The 21,147-nt window shown below is 44.6% G+C and overlaps 1 protein-coding gene across 4 annotated transcripts in view; it reads right to left on the minus strand.

Moving 5' to 3' along the window:
- PDE4D (phosphodiesterase 4D) overlaps positions 1–21,147 on the minus strand; it is a 1,251,030-nt gene that overhangs the window by 485,602 nt on the left and 744,281 nt on the right. The window contains exon 1 of one of the 4 annotated variants that reach the window (XM_069748974.1): positions 7,588–8,006. The exons of the other annotated variants lie outside the window; for them this stretch is intronic. Within the exon in view, the coding sequence (XP_069605075.1) occupies positions 7,588–7,712 (125 nt within the window). The 5' untranslated portion in view covers positions 7,713–8,006. Of the gene's footprint in view, positions 1–7,587; positions 8,007–21,147 lie in introns of those variants that run through there. 4 annotated transcript variants of the gene reach the window in all.

The raw sequence follows: 21,147 nt of genomic DNA on the forward strand, positions 1-21,147 counted from the left end.
ATCCTCCAGTGTGACGGGGCCTTTAGGTGGACTCTCCCATACTGTCCATATTTGCCCCATTCACATGTAAAGCGCCATGGAATAAATGGCGCTATAAAAATGAATAATAATAATAACAATAATACTGCCTTGTAGCTATATCATCACACATTGTAGCACAGGCAATCAAATGAGGCATGAAATCCTCTATAAAATCAGAAGCAGGAAATCCAGCAGCCATTTTGTGGTGAATCTGGATAGTGAGATGAAGTCATAGCTCACAGATTAGGAGAAAAAGCTCATAAAACAATGAAGAAACTATACAGCTGGTGTGTGACGGCACAGCAGCGAAGAAGGAGAATAGTGTCCTACGTGTTTTCAGGGCAATTGGAGGCTTTAAAGTACTATCAGTTAAAGGTGAATTGAATTTCCTAGGAAAGTTGAGGGATTTTGCTGAACATGAACCTTAAAAAGTTTGCTGATTTTTAATATCAAATGGCCGATCATTTTATTCTGCTGGGAGATAAGGAGCTGCCAGATTATTCTGACAGTGGATCTCTCACAGAGAACACAGGAACGCCCAACCAAACCAAACATTCCTGTGAATAGGGGATTTGGGGGACATGATTGCCTTTTGACCGACAGCTCTCCAATGTGTATGGAGTGCCTTAACTGCTGGATCCCAGTGCGAAATGTACAGTATTACAAAGTGTTCCAAATTATTATGCAACTTGGGTTTAAGTGTCATAAAGATTTAATTGTTTTGTTTTTCAAAAACTTGTGGGTGGTATTGTATCTCAAGGCTCAATGGATCACTGAAATCAATCATAAACACATGTGATAATTGTTTTCCAGGTGATTCTAATAAAAGGAAAACTACTTAAAAATTGATTGACATTATTAAGCAGGCCACAGGTTTACATCTTTAATGTAGTTATTACCTTCCATGGCACAGGGAACGTGGCTTGATGTGAAGGTGTGACTTCTGTCTCTGCCCCCCCCAATAGCTATTCCCCTAATCTAGTAGATTGAAGTTTCAGAACAAGTTCTGTTATTGCAAAATCTTACATGCCGATATTCACCAATGATGGTGACTATTCTCACCAAAAAACATAAAATTTTGATTCTGAACTTTCTGTAGATAGAGTTAACTATTACTGTCTCTGAGGTCTAAAAATCCACTAACAATATCCATATGGATCTTCCAACTAAACAAACAGGAGTCTTTTCTAAAGAAGAAGATTGTCCATTGATTTCCAATAAAAAAAGAGGTAATGGCCATATGCTGCTCAACAGAATGCCCTTAACACACCTCATAAAGAGATCTATGGACATAGTGTTCTGTACAATGTGAAATGCCAAGCAGATTAGCCACCAGAAAGGGGTTGCAGGTTTGTAAGCCATATTGCCTGACAGGACCAGTATGTAGAGTTCAAAATATCACAAGTGTGTTTCAGTTAGTCATATTAGGTGCCCGAGAAAGGCCAGCGAAGATAACGTTACCGGACCAATCCCATCCATTTATTACATGATCAGCCATTCATTTTCATGGCTTCGATGTAATAATATACAGTATCTGTCCGTCCCTGGTGAGGGATTCTAGTTGACTACTGAGGATTTCTAATTACGGGTTTGGTGGATCACAGAGGTAGACTTGAAATGAAAAACAGATTGTCGAGATGAGAAAACTCATAAAAGCGTCATCTCCATCTTCATAGTTGGATACTGTTATAGTTCATGCACTTTTGCAATTTACTGCTTATTAAAATGTGCAGCCGTTCTTTAGAGAATAACACTTTTTTTTTCAGCTCATTGCTTAGGAGACCGACCACCACAGCTGTCTACATTGTAAAACACTGTGCTAAAGCAGGTCAGGATTAAGAAGTAGCAGCGAGCTCCAGAGATCCTGGCCAAGTTCAAAACAGCGCGGTCAAGCTCCACAGAAAAGAGCTTGTATCAGCCCTGCGCATGTTCTGCTGTCTAGCAGCAGTGGTCGGTCTCTAAGGCCACGAGCTGTAAACAAAACAATAATAGCTCACGAAAGGATGAAAATTTCAATTAGCAGGAAATAGCTACCCATGGAAAAAACCTTCTAATTGACTTATTTGTGCTTATATATCAACCTGGTCTCTGCTGGTATGGTAATGACAAACAGTGTTTAACTAAGGCTGGACTCCCATTGCGTTATGGGACCGCGTTAAACGGACAGCGTTGCACGGCGAAATTAACGCCGTGCAACGCGGCCGTTAACGCGCCCATTCACGCTAATGGGAACGCGCTTCACTAGCGCGTGCCATGTTCGGCACGCGCTAGCGACGTGCTGGTGATTCCTGGCGCGCCGTGGACTCTGCTTGCAGCGTCCGAGGCGCGCCCGCGGTCCGTTCCCCGCGTCCGAGCGGGGACGTTACCGCGACCCTGACCGCAGCCCCATAGAAAACATTGCGTGCAGCTTCCTGCACTGACTGTGAGCGCCGGCCGGCCGTAAAGCAGAGCACAGCAGTGACATCACCACTGTGCTTTACGGCCGGCGCTCACAGTCAGTGCGAGAAGCTGACAGCGAGGGACGTGACAGACACCAGAATGTAAGTATGTAGTGGTTTTTTTCTTTTTACATTTACAATAGTAACCAGGGTAAACATCGGGTTACTAAGCGCGGCCCTGTGCTTAGTAACCCGATATTTACCCTGGTTACCAGTGAACATATCGCTGGATCGGCGTCACACACACTGATCCAGCGATGTCAGCGGGTGATCCAGCGACGAAATAAAGTTCTGGCCTTCTAGCTCCGACCAGCGATATCACAGCAGGATCCAGATCGCTGCTGCATGTCAAACACAACGATATCGCTATCCAGGACGCTGCAACGTCACGGATCGCTATCGTTGTAATGTTGTTCAGTGTGAAGGTACCTTTATCCATTAGACACCAGATAAAGAAGCATGAGGAAATCACTGCACAGAACAGGTTTCCAGGGCTCCAGAGTCCAGTGGTGACGTGCTCTACTCCAGAGTTCCTCATCGCCACCAACAGGTCATGTTTTCAGGATTTTCTTAGTATTGCCCATGTGATGGAATTATGGTCTGCACTGATAATGCAATTATCACCTGTGAGATACTAAAAACATCCTGAACACAGGACCTTTTTGTGGCTCTGGAGGACTGGAGTTGGGGAACACTGCTATACACCATTTTTGCCCTGCACTTGAAATTATGCTTGGTGATGTAAGGCTTGTATGCAGCTATTCAGCCACTTTTTGGGCTGATATTAATACCAGAGGAGATTTGGACTCTACAGTTATGGAGTGAACAGAGTTGGTGACTTATTGAGCTCTCTACTTCTCAGCACTTGGTGACCCCTGTCTGTAACGTTACGTGGTCTCAACTTCATGGCTTATTTACTGTGTTTCACAAATTCTTTTCAATAAGATTACTTACAGCTGATATTGGAATATTTAGTAGGAAAGAAATATCATGAACTGACTTGTGGTGCCATCCTGTTACAGGAACAGGACAGCATTGGTGTCAGTGAGCTCTTTAGAACAAGCCATTCTGTTACAAAGTTCAGTGAGGACAGACTGCACGGTGAGGGGTTTGGATTTTATATATCTATTGCAATGGGACTGAATAAAAAACTCCATGATTAAGGTCCTTTTCACACATCAGTTTTTACGTCATAAGTCGCAATGTGTCAAATTTTGAAAAATACGGATCCTGCGACTGATGCTGCTGAATCCGTTTTTTTTCTCATAGACTTGTATTAGTGACGGATGGCCTCACGTTTCATCCGTCGTTCACCGGATCTGTCGAAAATAGTCTGTCCGGCGGCCGGAGACAACAGACAAAGTAACGTTTATTGTGTACGTAGAAAAAACTGATCCTTTGCGGTCCGTCGTCTGCTAGAATGGAAGCCTATGGCACCGGATCCGTCAAATGACAGATTCCATTTTTTTTTTAAACTGAGCATGCTCCGATTTTTTTAGGATCCAATTAGCCGGATCAGCTAGTCGGATGAGGCAAAAAAACAGATCCGTCGCTTCAGGTTTTCACGATCAGTTTTTTCAAAGCTCGACGGATTGCGACTGATGGCAAAAAATTGATGTGTGAAAGGGGCCTAAGAGTGGTGTCCAATACTTTGTCTATATGGTGTGTATTTTAGAAGATTGTGCACTTCACAAGGGCAACAATCGTCTTGATGCATTAAGATCACTTACTGCAACTTCTTGAGAAAAGACGACGGCCGTTGTCCTTCTGTGTCTCTAAAGAAGATGTTCTGAGTGCCTGAATTGATTTTTACAATCTTATCTTCTATACTTGGTGTACAGATGTTGCGAGCTCCTCTTAGACCTAAAGCTTAACCTCATAGTGGAGCGCTATTTATACGGATTCATGTTCTGCAGAAGAGCATTGGTATAAAGGACTAATGGAAGCAAGAACTCAAAGCGAAAAATACACCCACATTATGAGTAGGTTTATTTTCACTTTATCTATGACCTATAAAAAGGTAAAGTAAAAAATGTTTTATTAATTGTATTATGGAAAGCAGCTGTCATAATGCTTTTTTCAATACAGACTAGTAAATCCTAATTTTATTTAATCAGGAATAAAAAATTTGCAAATATGGACCATATTCCACTTGTCATTACACTGGCTGACACTTTCCGCACTGATTGGGCAGTATTAGACTGTAGCGGGATACCCCTCCTGCTGGTAACACCCCATTGCCAATTTATTCATAATATTCTTGTAGGAATAACAGAGGAATGGAACAACACAAAGATAAGAAAAGATGCTACAAAATTAAAACATGACAAGGGAGTGGACCCCTATACAGATTATGTATCAGGACATAGGGGCCTCAAGCTACACTTCTGAGGCACATAAAGCCCAGGTATAGAACTCCCATCTACGCGTGCTGCGATATACTACACTACTTTATACTTTAGTGCATTGATGGTCACTCTACAAAAATAACTTTGCTGCATCAAGCTACCGCTGCAGAGCAAAAAAGTTGTTATTAGTGATGTGCTCGTTTCTCGAGTTTGCACCGAGTATAGCGGGTGCTTGAGTAAGGCTAGGTTCTCATTTCGTTTTCGGGTGAGCGCTAACGGACAGCGTTGCACGGCGAAATTAACGCCGTGCAACGCATCCGTTAGCGCTCCCATTGCCAGCAATGTTAACGCGCATTGCTAGCGCGTGCCATTTTCGCCACACGCTAGCGATGTGCCGTTCTTTTGTGGCGCGCCTCGGACGTTGCTTGCAGCGTCCGAGGCGCGCCCGAGGTCCGTTCCCCGCTCTCGCAGATCGCGGATCTGTGCTAGCGGGGACGTTTAACACGACCCCTAAAAAGACATTGCGTTAGCGCAATCCGCTAGCGCTTAGCGCTAAACGGATTGCCGTAATGCAATGTGAACCTAGCCTAATTAGATGTTCGAGTCCACGCGGCAGCATGTTTCAAGGCTGTTGGACAGCTTGCAGCGATTGCATGACAAACAAAGGCAATCCTGACATTTTTTGTGGCAGCCCAACAGCCTCGAAACGTGGCCGAACATGTCACTTGAGCACCCACGATACTCGGTGAATACCCGAGCACCCCCGGCAAACTCATAACGAGGACTTGCGCTCATCACTAGTTATTATCTTGGTGCCAGCTACATCTGTAGGTGTCACAAATAAACGTCACCAACATGACAACCCGGGATCACAATCCATCATTCATTTTCCATTTTTCCCACAGGATGGATTAAGAAGCTTTTAATCCTGAATTAGCTTGCACCTTCGGTAATTTGCACCATTCATTCAGCCTACATTAAATAGTCCTTTGTTTCCTCTGCCGCTTCTATGTAACAGCTAATTCCATGAATAATGGTTTCTGTATTTTATGTGAGTGTTGAACAAATTGACAAAGTCAAAATAAACCGAATATTACAGATCCATGCAAGCGCCATAATAATGAGTAACAGTGGACGGCGTACACCTGAAATCCTATCGCTCCCGGCCACTTCATACATTGTTATTGTGCTAATAGTGTAGATGGAAAGGACTGGGGAACAAATAGCGGAGTTCTCAGAACGTGTTATTGTGGAGCCACTCATCTTCCATGAACAGATACAAAATGCATCAGCCGCAGCTCATCGGTGACCAGGCAAACGATAATAATCAGGGCCAAAGTGCGAGCTTATGTTATACAGAGTAGTATGATTTATTCCGATAGATATTTATCTATGTTCTAATCTAATCTCAAATCACATTTCTATGTATCTGTACCCAGCATCTATTGGACCAATATCCATCAATCAATAATCTATGTATCAGCATCTAATAACAAATTAGGTACCAATCTACGGATGTAATCAGTATCCAGCCATCTAATGTTTAGCCTCCAAATTTCTCTCCATCAATCTTGACCTCAATTTTCAGAAGTATTTGAAGCTTAAAAGGAATCTGTCACCATGAAAAAGACAAATTGCACTCCAATGATAGAAGATGAATACGTGACTTATTCACTCACATTACATTGTTTCTGCCAATAACTTGAGGTTTTAAATTTTTTTAAAGGTAACCTGTCACTATAAAAATGAAGTCTAGACTACAGGCACCGTGTTATAGAGCAGACTGATATATAGATAAGGGAGAAAAATTCTGTATAACTTGTGTTTTAGCCCATTAATAATCCTCTTCTGTCTCTGGGATTTTTATCCAGTGGGCGGTCCTATCAGTGACTGACAGCTGTCCCTGTATGCACACTTATATAAAGAAAGCTGTCAGTCACTCATAGGACATAAAAAGAAAGTGCAAGATATTGGCAGAAACATCGTAACATGAGTGAATAAGTCACATATTCATCTTCTATCATTGGAGTGTCTTCTATCGTTGGCATGCAATCTGTCTTCATCTCCTGCAAACACTGGTCTGAATCTGTTCCGGGATAAAAAGAAAGAAAAGGAAAGGGAAAAAGTAAGAAAGGAAAAAGAAAGAAAGAAGGAAAGAAAGAAAGGAAGGACGAAAGAAAGAAACACAAATATGGAAGAGCAACAGAGATATGACAACTTGGATAGGGAGAGATAAGATGGTAGATAGAAAGATCAATAGATGACAAGATTAGCTAGAAAGAACTAGATAGATGAATATAAATGAGGGAAAGAAAGAAAGAAAGAAAGAAAGAAAGAAAGAAAGAAAGAAAGAAAGAAAGAAAGAAAGAAAGAAAGAAAAAAAGAAAAGAAGAGTGATTGAGAGATTTTAGATGATAAATGGGATAGATAAAATAGACAGACCGACATGTGTAAGTGAAAGAGATTATTTTTATTTCCCCAGATTTTATTTTACCTGCAATTCTATACAAAATCCAATTATCCTATAATATCTGAGCAAGTTTCTCCAAATGACAAAACCAGAATACAACAAATACACGATATCAAAAAGTGTCAAAAGCGGAAATGTGAACATGATATGCCTGCACAGTATCTAATATATCATTACATCTGTATAACAATCTGTAGATGACATATATCTATTTCTATATACTCACACACACATTTATCACTAGCATGAATTTGTCACATTCCATATTAGCCATTTAGTGATGGCTGACATGAGACACATTGCCAGTTACCGTTTCCTCTGTTGATTGATATCGATGGGCTTGTTGATGGCATAAGGTGATCCATGGATGTAGGCACTTCGGTACCGGGCCACCTTCTCCAGAGTTAGGTACTCACAGCGTGATGGTAAGCTCATGGTGTCTAGATGAGTGGTCTAGCAGTATGGGAGAAACATTTTTGTGAATGTGTGATATCAATGTGCTGCTTTTCCAGCCGCCGGTGTCTCAGAGGCTTCAGAAAGCTGCTTTCATTGACGAGCATTATTGAGCTGCATGCGCTGCCTGTGTGAGCTCCTCATGGATACAGCCAATTCTCCTCGTCTTGTCTCTATCCACAGTCATGCTCCAACCAATTGCTTCTTGTAAAGGCTGGGTATAAAGTCCCCGGCTCCACAAAAGCACGGGTCTCGCTCGCCACTTCTGCTCTGACTGATGACAGCTTGATCAATTTTCTGTTTAATCTCTAAGAGCTATTCCTGACAAAGTCACCAACAGGAACAGGAGATGGGAAATGCTTACATTTATGCAACAGACTGGGCAGGAAAAAAAAAAAAAACTTTCATATCTCCGTCCATTCATTCACTATGTATTATTACTTCTGTGTGAGCCAGTACATCATGCCATGTGCTTATTTTATTAATCTGCTGCCATTAGAAATAAACTTTAAACTTTAATACAAAGCTTTATGGGCAGAAGACAGACATTGGGAATGGAGCAGATCATTAATTGCTCCATAATCAGCATAAATTAAACAGGCCATCATTAATGGATTTTTGCAGTCAGAATGATACTAATTGGGCAATTTGTGATGACGTTCGCTCAGCTTATGATTATCCACTAATTCCGAATCATAGATGTTTGATTTACAACCCCAAGAACTGGAAGTAAAAAAGATACAGTTGTATCAGCAAGGAGAATGTGAAACCAGAATTTGAAGATCATGGCCCCAATATCAAATTTCCAAATGGCCCCCAAAGTATCGTGGGTCTTTAATGGTATTACAGACCTTTTGGGTCTCCCTGGACTCCAGGGCCTGGCTGTGACTGCAACTCCTGCATCCACTATAGCAATGCCTGTGTCTAACCAGGGGCATAGTTTTATCAGGGTTCACTGCTTTCGACAGTGATAAAAGTAACAAAGTCAATAAGTTTTCCGGCTTACAAATTGTTAGTGAGACATCAGTTCTCTATGATAAACTTGGAGGCCAAGGGGCTGTACACTGGTTTTGCCCAGGGTCCTCAGCAGGGATGAGAGGACCCATGGAAATTCGGGTCCTGGTACCCAACCCAAATTTAATTCCAAAGTTCGGTTCAGGTACCCGAACTTGAACCAGAACGCAAACCCCATTGAAAACAATGGGGACCCGAACTTTTGAGCTGGAAATCTCTCTCTCAACATAGTAACGGACTTCCGAGAGATGTCAGTGTTTTGCGTTAGCACTGGAAACTAACACTGTCCCCATCCCCTAGTACTCAGCTTTCCATTTGGGAACCTGACAATATCTATGTAGGTACAAATAAATCCTTTGAAGAGAACCTGTCACTTTACATAAATATGTAATTTTTTTAAAACCTAGTGTGAATGTTATGTTGCTGCTGTCCCGAATCTGGCGGGTTTTTTTGTTCTGGCCTCTGTTGCTCTCAATATGTAGACCCGCATAGTCTTGTTAGTCAAGTGATGTGCAAATTAGAAAATCCCTAGTAGGATCAGTAAAAAAAAAAAATAAGCATATCTGATGACGGTTTCCATATTTAATCCTATTGACAGAGTAAAAATAACTATAACATTAATATTATAAAAGGTGCTAAATTTGGTATTATCTTACTGAATTCTTAAAAATTATGTAATGCCGTGTCCAGAATCTGTGACAAATAGAGAAGTTCTGCACATACTGTTAACAGTGGGGTAGTGTATGATAACCTAACGACTGGTTGTTTGATTATGGCCTCTTCCCTCGTGGCTTGTAATCTGCATTTATGTAGGGAAATCCAATTCTTCACTTCATTTAGCTGCCTAATAATCTCTCCAGCAAACTCCTTCCTGCAATCCAACAACCTGCAACTACTTCCCATCTCAGTCCTGTGAATCTTAGTGATATTGCTCTATTAACCCTGTTGGTACTGGTGACAGGACTCATTTCAGTGGTACTGGTGATGTTCTTATTAGTCTCTACTATTTGTGAGTGTAGTTGCAAATAACCAGTTGTCCTATCCATCCCTGCTATCCTGTGGTTAACTATTTCTCTGCTATGAATCCATAAATCCACATGTTTCTGCTATTAATCATTTGCCTGCTGCATATCTCGAATTGTCTATACACATACTCTTCCTCTGTGTATCCTCATAGATAGCAAATCCTGATGTCCAGTCCTTCCTAATCCAAGTACCAACTGTCAGGGCCGATATATCTCCGCCTCTAGCCCGTGCTGCTCACAATGACCTATGGCTTAGAGAATCTACCTCACCTTATAATAGTTGGAGAGCCATCTCTGGACCCAGGGAGAATGAATACTATTCAGTTCTATAATTTTTTACACATCTCTGGAGGCCAAAAGCGGAAAAATGGAAAACTCCTTGATGGTAATTTGTTGGGTCACTGTGGCTTACTTCAGCACATACCTACAGTAGTTAAAGGAACCTGTCACCAGTTTTGGCCTATATAAGATATGGCCAACACCTTTAAGGACTGATTTCCAGCATTGTACAATGCTGCATATAAGGCCATAATCCAACCTGCAAGAGAAGAAAAAGAACTTATTATACTCACCAGCGGGGTGGTCCGGTCTGTGGGGTGTCGCTCTTCTTGGCCCGGCGCTTCCCATTTTCTTATGATCGCCGCCCTCCTGCTTGTTTCATGTGGATGATGCATGGCTGCATCATCCACACAGTCTCCTCAGCTCCTACACAGGCGTACTTATCTGCCCTGTTGAGGGCAGAGCAAAGTACTGCAGTACGCATGTGCCGGGGCTCTTTGACCTTTTCCGGCACCTGGGCTGTTATGACCTGGTGGTTAGGAGCACCCGGAATGATAGTTAAAACTCATGCAGGACAAGCTCTGGGATGTGGGAGCTCTGCTGACCGCAATCCCTAATCCTATCACACACACTAGAAATAGCCGTGGAGCGCTCCTGACGCTCCCTAGGCGCCACGTCACAGCCTAAGAGCTAGCTAGCCCTAGAGATAGAAAATAAAGCCTACCTTGCCTCAGAGAAATTCCCCAAAGGAAAAGGCAGCCCCCCATATATATTGACAGTGAGTATAGATGAAAGTCACAAACGCAGAAATGAAACAGGTTTCAGCAAAGGGAGGCCAGACTTACTAAATAGAAAGAGGATAGGAAAGGTAGCTTTGCGACCAGCACAAAAAAACTACAAAAGACCACGCAGAGTGTGCAAAAAGACCTCCGCACCGACTAACGGTGCGGAGATGCCACTCTGCATCCCAGAGCTTCCAGCTAGCAAGACAAAATCATGATATCCAGCTGGACAAGAAAACAATGAACGAATTAGATACTATCAGGAACTTAGCTTTTGCTGGAGTAGACAGGTCACCAGAAAGATCCAAGAGCGAACTGAACCAATGCAGAAACATTGACAGCTGGCATGGAGTAACGATCTAAGTGGAGTTAAATAGAGCAGCAAACCAAAGGATAAACCCCGTCACCTGTGTAAGGAACCTCAGAAGCAGCAGCTCCACTCACAGCCACCAGAGGGAGCCCACGGACAGAACTCACCGAAGTACCATTCACGACCACAGGAGGGAGCTCGACAACAGAATTCACAACAGTACCCCCCCCCTTGAGGAGGGGTCACCGAACCCTCACCAGAGCCCCCAGGCCGATCAGGATGAGCCAAATGAAAGGCACGAACTAGATCGGCAGCATGAACATCAGAGGCAAAAACCCAGGAATTATCCTCCTGACCATAACCCTTCCACTTGACCAGGTACTGGAGTGTTATGTTAACCAATTCAGTATCACAATGGACATGGAGGTCAGAGCACATACAGTGATCTGACAATAACCCAAAAATAAAGAACGAGCTCTGAGACGTGGGAACTCTGCAGACCGCAATCCCTGATCCTATCAAACCACACTAAAGGTAGCCGTGGAGCGCTCCTGACCAGAACCTAGGCGCCTCGTCACAGCCTGAGAAACTAGCTATTCCTGAAGATAGAAAAATAAGCCTACCTTGCCTCAGAGAAATTCCCCAAAGGAAAAGGCAGCCCCCCACATATAATGACTGTGAGTAAGATGAAAACACAAACATAGAGATGAAACAGATTTAGCAAAGTGAGGCCCGACTAGCTGAATAGAACGAGGATAGAGAAGATAACTTTGCGGTCAGCACAAAAACCTATAAATAACCACGCAGAGGGGACAAAAAGACCCTCCGCACCGACTAACGGTACGGAGGTCGTCCCTCTGCGTCTCAGAGCTTCCAGCAGGCGAGAAAAACCAATAAAGCGAGCTGGACTGAAAAATAGCAACAAAATAACATAAGCAAAACTTAGCTTTGCAGAGCAGCAGGCCACAGGAAAGATCCAGGGAAAAAACCAGTCCAACACTGAAACATTGACAGGAAGCATAGATCAAAGCATCAGGTGGAGTTAAGTAGAGAAGAAGTCAACGAGCTCACCAGATCACCTGAGGGAGGAAACTCAGAAGCTGCAGTACCACTTTCCTCCACAAATGGAAGATCCCAAAGAGAATCAGCCGAAGTACCACTTGTGACCACAGGAGTGAACTCTGCCACAGAATTCACAACACTGGAGTTTCCGTCTTGAAACACGAGAATCCAAAATCTTCTCCACCACATACTCCAACTCCCCCTCGACCAACACCGGGGCAGGAGGATCAACGGAAGGAACCATAGGCGCCACGTATCTCCGCAACAACGACCTATGGAACACATTATGGATGGCAAAAGAAGCTAGAACGTCCAAACGAAATGACACAGGATTAAGAATTTCAGAAATTTTATATGGCCCAATGAAACGAGGCTTAAACTTAGGAGAGGAAACCTTCATAGGAACATGACGAGATGACAACCAAACCAAATCCCCAACCCGAAGTCAGGGACCAACACAGCGCCGGCGCTTAGCGAAACGTTGAGCCTTCTCCTGGGACAATGTCAAATTGTCCACTATGAGTCCAAATCTGCTGCAACCTGTCCACGACAGTATCCACACCAGGACAGTCTGAAGGCTCAACCTGCCCTGAAGAGAAACGAGGATGGAAACCAGAATTGCAGAAAAAAGGAGAAACCAAAGTAGCCGAGCTGGCCCGATTATTAAGGGCGAACTCAGCCAAAGGCAAGAAGGACACCCAATCATCCTGATCAGCAGAAACAAAGCATCTCAGATATGTTTCCAAAGTCTGATTAGTTCGTTCGGTTTGGCCATTAGTCTGAGGATGGAAAGCCGAAGAAAAAGACAAATCAATGCCCATCTTAGCACAAAAGGACCACCAAAACCTTGAAACAAACTGGGAACCTATGTCCGAGACGATGTTCTCCGGAATGCCATGCAAACGAACCACATGCTGGAAAAACAATGGCACCAAATCAGAGGAGGAAGGCAATTTAGACAAGGGTACAAATGGACCATCTTAGAAAAGCGATCACAAACCACACAAATGACCGACATCCTTTGAGAAACAGGGAGATCTGAAATAAAATCCATGGAAATATGCGTCCAGGGCCTCTTCGGGACCGGCAAGGACAAAAGCAACCCACTGGCACGAGAACAGCAGGGCTTAGCCCAAGCACAAGTCCCACAGGACTGCACAAAAGAACGCACATCCCATGACAAAGAAGGCCACCAAAAGGATCTGGCCACCAAATCTCTGGTACCAAAGATTCCAGGATGACCAGCCAACACCGAACAATGAACCTCAGAGATAACTCTACTAGTCCATCTATCAGTGACAAACAGTTTCTCCGTTGGACAACGGTCAGGTCTATCAGCCTGAAACTTCTGCAGCAAGCGCCGCAAATCAGGGGAGATGGCAGATAAAATTACCCCCTCTTTAAGAATACCCGCCGGCTCCGGAACACCCGGAGAGTCAGGCACAAAACTCCTTGACAGGGCATCAGCCTTCACATTCTTAGATCCCGGAAGGTATGAAACCACAAAATCAAAACGGGAGAAAAAGAGCGACCATCGAGCCTGTCTAGGATTCAACCGTTTGGCAGACTCGAGATAAGTCAAATTCTTGTGATCCGTCAAGACCACCACGCGATGTTTAGCTCCTTCAAGCCAATGTCGCCACTCCTCGAATGCCCACTTCATGGCCAACATCATAATTGCGCTCAGCAGGCGAGAATTTTCTAGAAAAGAAGGCACAAGGTTTCATCACCGAGCCATCAGAACTTCTTTGCGACAAAACAGCCCCTGCTCCAATCTCAGAAGCATCAACCTTGACCTGAAACGGGAGCGAAACATCTGGCTGGCACAGCACAGGGGCAGAAGAAAAACGACGCTTCAACTCCTGAAAAGCCTCTACAGCCGCAGAGGACCAATTGACCACATCAGCACCTTTCTTGGTCAAATCAGTCAACGGTTTAGCAACACTAGAAAAATTAGCGATGAAGCGACGGTAAAAATTAGCAAAGCCCAGGAACTTCTGTAGGCTCTTCACAGATGTCGGCTGAGTCCAATCATAAATGGCCTGGACCTTAACAGGGTCCATCTCGATAGTAGAAGGGGAAAAAATGAAACCCAAAAACGAAACCTTCTGAACTCCAAAGAGACACTTAGACCCCTTCACAAACAAGGAATTCGCACGAAGGACCTGGAACACCATTCTGACCTGCTTCACATGAGACTCCCAATCATCCGAAAAGACCAAAATGTCATCCAAATATACAATCATGAATCTATCCAGGTACTCTCGGAAGATGTCATGCATAAAGGTCTGAAACACAGATGGAGCATTAGAAAGCCCGAATGGCATAACCGGTACTCAAAATGGCCCTCGGGCGTATTAAATGCTGTTTTCCATTCATCGCCCTGTTTAATACGCACAAGATTATACGCCCCTCGAAGATCTATCTTGGTGAACCAACTAGCTCCCTTAATCCGGGCAAACAGATCAGACATCAGCGGCAAAGGATACTGAAATTTGACTATGATCTTATTAAGAAGGCGGTAATCAATACAAGGTCTTAAAGAGCCATCCTTCTTGGCCACAAAAAAGAACCCTGCTCCCAATGGTGACGACGACGGGCGAATATGACCCTTCTCCAAGGATTCCTTTATATAACTCCGCATAGCAGCATGCTCTGGCACAGATAAATTAAACAGTCGGCCCTTAGGAAACTTACTACCGGGAATCAAATTAATAGCACAATCGCAATCCCTATGAGGAGGTAGGGCACCGGATTTGGGCTCCTCAAATACATCCCGGTAATCTGATAAAAACTCAGGGACTTCAGAAGGAGTGGAAGGCGAAATTGACATCAATGGAACATCACCATGTACCCCTTGACAACCCCAGCTGGACACAGACATAGATTTCCAATCCAATACTGGATTATGGACCTGTAGCCATGGCAACCCCAAAACGACCACATCATGCAGATTATGCAACACCAAAAAGTGAATATCCTCGATGTGCAGGAGCCATGCACATGGTCAATTGCGTCCAGTATTGAGGTTTATTCTTGGCCAAAGGTGTAGCATCAATTCCTCTCAATGGAATAGGATACTGCAAGGGCTCCAAGGAAAAACCACAGCGCCTGGCAAACTCCAAGTCCATCAAATTCAGGGCAGCGCCTGAATCCACAAATGCCATAACAGAATAGGACGACAGAGAGCAAATCAGAGTAATGGACAAAAGAAATTTAGACTGTACCGTACCAATGGTGGCAGACCTAGCGAACCGCTTAGGACAATCGGAGATAGCATGAGTGGATTCACCACAGTAAAAACACAGTCCATTCCGACGTCTGTGTTCTTGCCGTTCAGCTCTGGTCAAAGTCCTATCACACTGCATAGGCTCAGGCCTATTCTCAGAGAACACCGCCAAATGGTGCACAGCTTTGCGCTCACGCAAGCGCCGATCGATCTGAATGGCCAAGGACATAGACTCATTCAGACCCGCAGGCGTGGGAAATCCCACCATGACATCCTTAAGGGCTTCAGAAAGACCCTTTCTGAAAATTGCCGCCAGGGCACATTCATTCCACTAAGTAAGCACAGACCACTTTCTAAACTTCTGACAGTACACCTCCGCTTCATCCTGACCCTGACACAATGCCAGCAAGATTTTCTCTGCCTGATCCACGGAATTTGGTTCATCATAAAGCAATCCAAGCGCCAGAAAAAGCGCATCAACATCACGCAATGCAGGATCTCCTGGCGCAAGGGAAAATGCCCAGTCTTGAGGGTCACCACGCAACAAAGAAATAATGATTTTTACTTGTTGAGCGGGGTCACCAGAGGAGCGGAGTTTCAAAGCTAGAAACAGTTTACAATTATTTTTGAAATTCAGAAACCTAGATCTATTCCCAGAAAATAAATCAGGAATAGGAATTCTAGGCTCTAACATCGGATTCTGAACCACAAAATCTTGAATGTTTTGTACCCTTGCAGTGAGATGATCCACACAAGAGGACAGACCTTGAATGTCCATCTCTACACCTGTGTCCTGAACCACCCAAAGGTTTAGGGGAAAAGAAAGACAAAACACAGTGCAAAGAAAAAAAAATGGTCTCAGAACTTCTCTTATCCCTCTATTGAGATGCATTAATACTTTGGGCCAGCTGTACTGTTATGACCTGGTGGTTAGGAGCACCCGGAATGACCTGATAGTTAAAACTCATGCAGGACAAGCTCTGGGATGTGGGAGCTCTGCTGACCGCAATACCTAATCCTATCACACACACTAGAAATAGCCGTGGAGCGCTCCTGATGCTCCCTAGGCGCCTCGTCACAGCCTAAGAGCTAGCTAGCCCTAGAGATAGAAAATAAAGCCTACCTTGCCTCAGAGAAAGTCCCCAAAGGAAAAGGCAGCCCCCCACATATATTGACATTGAGTAAAGATGAAAGTCACAAACGCAGAAATGAAACAGGTTTCAGCAAAGGGAGGCCTGACTTACTAAATAGACAGAGGATAGGAAAGGTAGCTTTGCGATCAGCACAAAAAAACTACAAAAGACCACGCAGAGTGTTGTGAATTCTGTTGTCGGGCTCCCTCCTGTGGTCATGAATGGTACTTCGGCTGGTTCTGTCCATGGACTTCCTCTGGTGGGTGTTTCTGAGTTTCCTTCCACAGGTGATGAGGTTAATTCGTTAGTGGGCTGCTCTATTTAACTCCACTTAGATCTTTGCTCCTGGCCACCTGTCAATGTTCCAGTATTGGTCTAGTTCACTCCTGGATCGTTCTTGTGACCTGTCTTCCCCGCAGAAGCTAAGTTCCAGCTTGTATATCTTTGGTTTGCTATTTTTCTGTCCAGCTTGCTATTTTTTGTTGTCTTGCTTGCTGGAAGCTCTGGGATGCAGAGGGAGCGCCTCCGCACCGTGAGTCGGTGCGGAGGGTCTTTTTGCGCCCTCTGCTTGGTCTTTTGGTAGGCTTTTGTGCTGACCGCAAAGTAACCTTTCCTATCCTCGGTCTGTTCAGTTAGTCGGGCCTCACTTTGCTAAATCTATTTCATCTCTGTGTTTGTATTTTCATCTTACTCACAGTCATTATATGTGGGGGGCTGCCTTTTCCTTTGGGGAATTTCTCTGAGGCAAGGTAGGCTTTATTTTCCTATCTTCAGGGCTAGCTAGTTCCTTAGGCTGTGCCGAGTTGCATAGGGAGCGTTAGGCGCAATCCACGGCTATTTCTAGTGTGTTTTGATAGGATTAGGGATTGCGGTTAGCAGAGTTCCCACGTCCCAGAACTTGTCCTTAATTATCAGTAACTATCAGGTCATTCCGTGTGCTCTTAACCACCAGGTCCATTATTGTCCTGACCACCAAGTCATAACAGCAGAGTGTGCAAAAAGACCTCCGCACCGACTAACGGTGCGGAGATGCCACTCTGCATCCCAGAGCTTCCAGCTAGCAAGACAAAATCATGATATCCAGCTGGACAAGAAAACAATGAACGAATTAGATACTATCAGGAACTTAGCTTTTGCTGGAGTAGACAGGTCACCAGAAAGATCCAAGAGCGAACTGAACCAATGCAGAAACATTGACAGCTGGCATGGAGTAACGATCTAAGTGGAGTTAAATAGAGCAGCAAACCAAAGGATAAACCCCGTCACCTGTGTAAGGAACCTCAGAAGCAGCAGCTCCACTCACAGCCACCAGAGGGAGCCCACGGACAGAACTCACCGAAGTACCATTCACGACCACAGGAGGGAGCTCGACAACAGAATTCACAACACTGGGCACTGCAGTACTTTGCTCTGCCCTCAATAGGGCAGATAAGTGCACCTGCACAGGAGCACGGTGCCGAGGAGACTGTGTGGATAATGCAGCCACGTGTCATCCACACGAAGCAAGCAGGAGGGCGGCATCACAAGCAGATGGGAGGCGCCGGGCCAAGAAGAGCGACACCCCTTAAATCGGACTGCCCTGCAGGTGAGTATAGTAAAAGTTATTTTTCTTCTCTTACAGGTTGGGTTGGAGGCTTAGCTACAGCATTATAGAATGTTGTATATCGGCCTTGAAAGGTGATGGCCGTATCTCATATCGGCCAAAACTGCTGACAGGCTCACTTGCTTATTAAAAATCTCCCTAGTGTTTGTTCAAACATTAATTAAATTATAAGGCACTCTCATAGGTTTATGTATTTTCATTGGAAATCTATTAATCATCGCCCAACTTTACACTTAACTGCATGGTAAATATTATATAATGATAAAGTGTCATCTACAGAAACTAAGAAAATGTAACACTAAAAGTAAACTGGGATTTTTTTTTTTTAAATATTCTTGAACTCTTTACAGATTAAAGAAACATTTGAAAGCTTTTTTTAAAAAATAAATACAAGTATTTTTGGCCAATTATGATTTTTGCAATAGTTATTTTTTTTAAATATGATAGACCGCTTAGCTTCAGCAGGCTTTACGTAATACAGTGCATAGCAGGCTGCAGACTAAGTTGAATCAGTCAGTGATCTCATGGGCAGGGCCGTATTTAGAGTTTGTGCTGCACTAGCCACTTTTAGTACTGCCTCCCCCTTTGGTATGAATAAGGGCTCATACTAACATGCAATAAACTCGGATGAGTGTCGCACGTCAATACCCGGCACCGAGATTGGAGCCTGTGGCCGCATAGCAGTACACGCTCCGCTCCTGAATGTCGGGTATTGTTGTGCGACACTCATCCGAGTATGTTGCATGCGAGTATGAGCCCTATTGCAGACACTGTTGGCAGTGACTTAGGCTACTTTCACATCTGAGATTTTTGCCATTTGCGGCACAGATACATACAGCCCCGCACACACACACATACACAGCCCCCCACACACATACTGCTCCGCGCACACACACAGCTCCGCACACACATACACCTCCGCACACACATACACCTCCGCACACACACATATACAGCTACACACAGCTCCACACACACACAGCTCTGCACACACACATATACAGCTACACACACAGCTCCACACACACACATATATATACAGCTACACACACACAGCCCCGCACACACACACAGAGCTCCGTGCACACATATATACAGCTACACACACACAGCTCCGCACAAACACAGCTCCGCACACACACATCTCCGCACACACACACATACAGCTACACACAAAGCCCCGCACACACAGCTCCGCAAACTCACAACCACACACACAGCTCCGCACACACATATACAGCTACACACACACACAGAGCTCCACATACACAGCTCTGCGCACACACAGCTCCGCACACACACACAGCTCCACACACACACACAGCTCCACACACACATATACAGCTACACACACACAGCTCCGCACATGTTTGCTCCCAGGACCCACCCCACTCACTCTATCTGGGTCCGACCCCTTGGAGCAAACAAACATCAAACATTCTAGTGCATGGCTCCAGCCTCAGGCACTGTCTGCAGGCAGAAACAACACTGAGGAATCTGAGAGAAGGAGTGAGGGGAGTCACAACAGAGCCAGGCAGCGCGCGGGCAGGAAATCATTACAGTACTTACTGTGTACTGCTCTACTGCGAGTTCTGGCCAGTGGCCAGCAATGCGTGTGTCCCACGGTTAGGAGATAGGGCGCCGCCGCTCCACCTCAGTCACAGTAAGTGAACTTCCGGGCACACAGGAGTTAGGCCAGGTTTACACTGTGTTGCAGGTGTCTGTTAGACGGACTACGCTACACCGCGGCATAACGCGGTGTAACGCAGTCCATTAACGCCGCCATTAATTCCTATGTCGGACACATCGCTAGCGCACTCCCACAATGGGCGTGTGCTAGCAATGTGCCGTCATGGAGTGACGGACCCTTGGATGCAGGCTGCATCGTTTCCGGGTCCGTCACTGCTAGAGCAGATAGAGCATCTGCTAGCTCTATCTGCACTAGCGCGCTGACATACCGGCATTTGCGTTAACAGCATCCCATTAACGCATGTGTTGAACGGGCTGCTGTTAACGCAATGTGAACCTGGCGTTAGGTTGTGAGCAGGGGGTCACTGTGTCTCACTCAGCAGGGAGTGTCGGCATCAGCACCACGTGTTCTGACTGCCGCTCTGCCGCCCCGTCTTCAGGAACCAAGGGATGCACTGGACTAATTGAAAAAAAAATAAAAACCTTGCTCAGGCGCCGCCCCCCGTATCTTCCCACCTTAGGCACGTGCCCTCAAGTGCCTAGTGGCAAATACGGCCCTGCCCATCGGACAGCTCTCAAATATAGAGAGGCTCAAGTCTCCAACCTTACTATGCTCCTGTAAAAATCCTAACCTGTCTCCTCTCCATCCCCATTAGACATAGGACAGAAATGAAAGGTAAACCAGACACAAAGACAAAACAAGGATAACAGAAAACAAAACCACTAACCAACAATAGGGAGGAGGATAGGGACGGGGAGGAAAAAATTAAATTGGAAAAGGAAACAGGAGACAAGCACACACATACAATAGCAAACTACAGAACACCACAACTCCAAACTTCAACTACTTAGCTTTAGCTCACAGCATAGGAAGACGAATCTTTCACCTGCAGGGACTAAACGCCCAGAGCCTGTATATGTAGAGATAGTAAATGGTAAGCAGTTACAGCTGAGAACAACCAGGCTGTATGGTCTTAGCCATCATGGAAATAGTCCTTAAGCCTCTCAGCACTTAAGGAAAGGGGAATCCATTTAAATTAGGACATGAATCACACCATATCTAAAGAGGACTGCGATTCATTACCCGATGTGACCGTCTACCTCCAAGTCTTCCAGGGGGACGTGATACCCCAGTGACATCTGTCCTGTAATCCTTATATCTGCTCTTTTGAGTGATCATTTTCTAGGATGTTTCATGACCAAATCAACATCAATTTGGCAATAAATCAGCAAAAATATTTTATAAAGGAACGATAAGGCTTACAGACTATGTCGTCAGATGAGATCACTG

This window comes from Ranitomeya imitator, chromosome 1 (assembly GCF_032444005.1).
Source record: "Ranitomeya imitator isolate aRanImi1 chromosome 1, aRanImi1.pri, whole genome shotgun sequence".
NCBI lineage: Eukaryota > Metazoa > Chordata > Amphibia > Anura > Dendrobatidae > Ranitomeya > Ranitomeya imitator.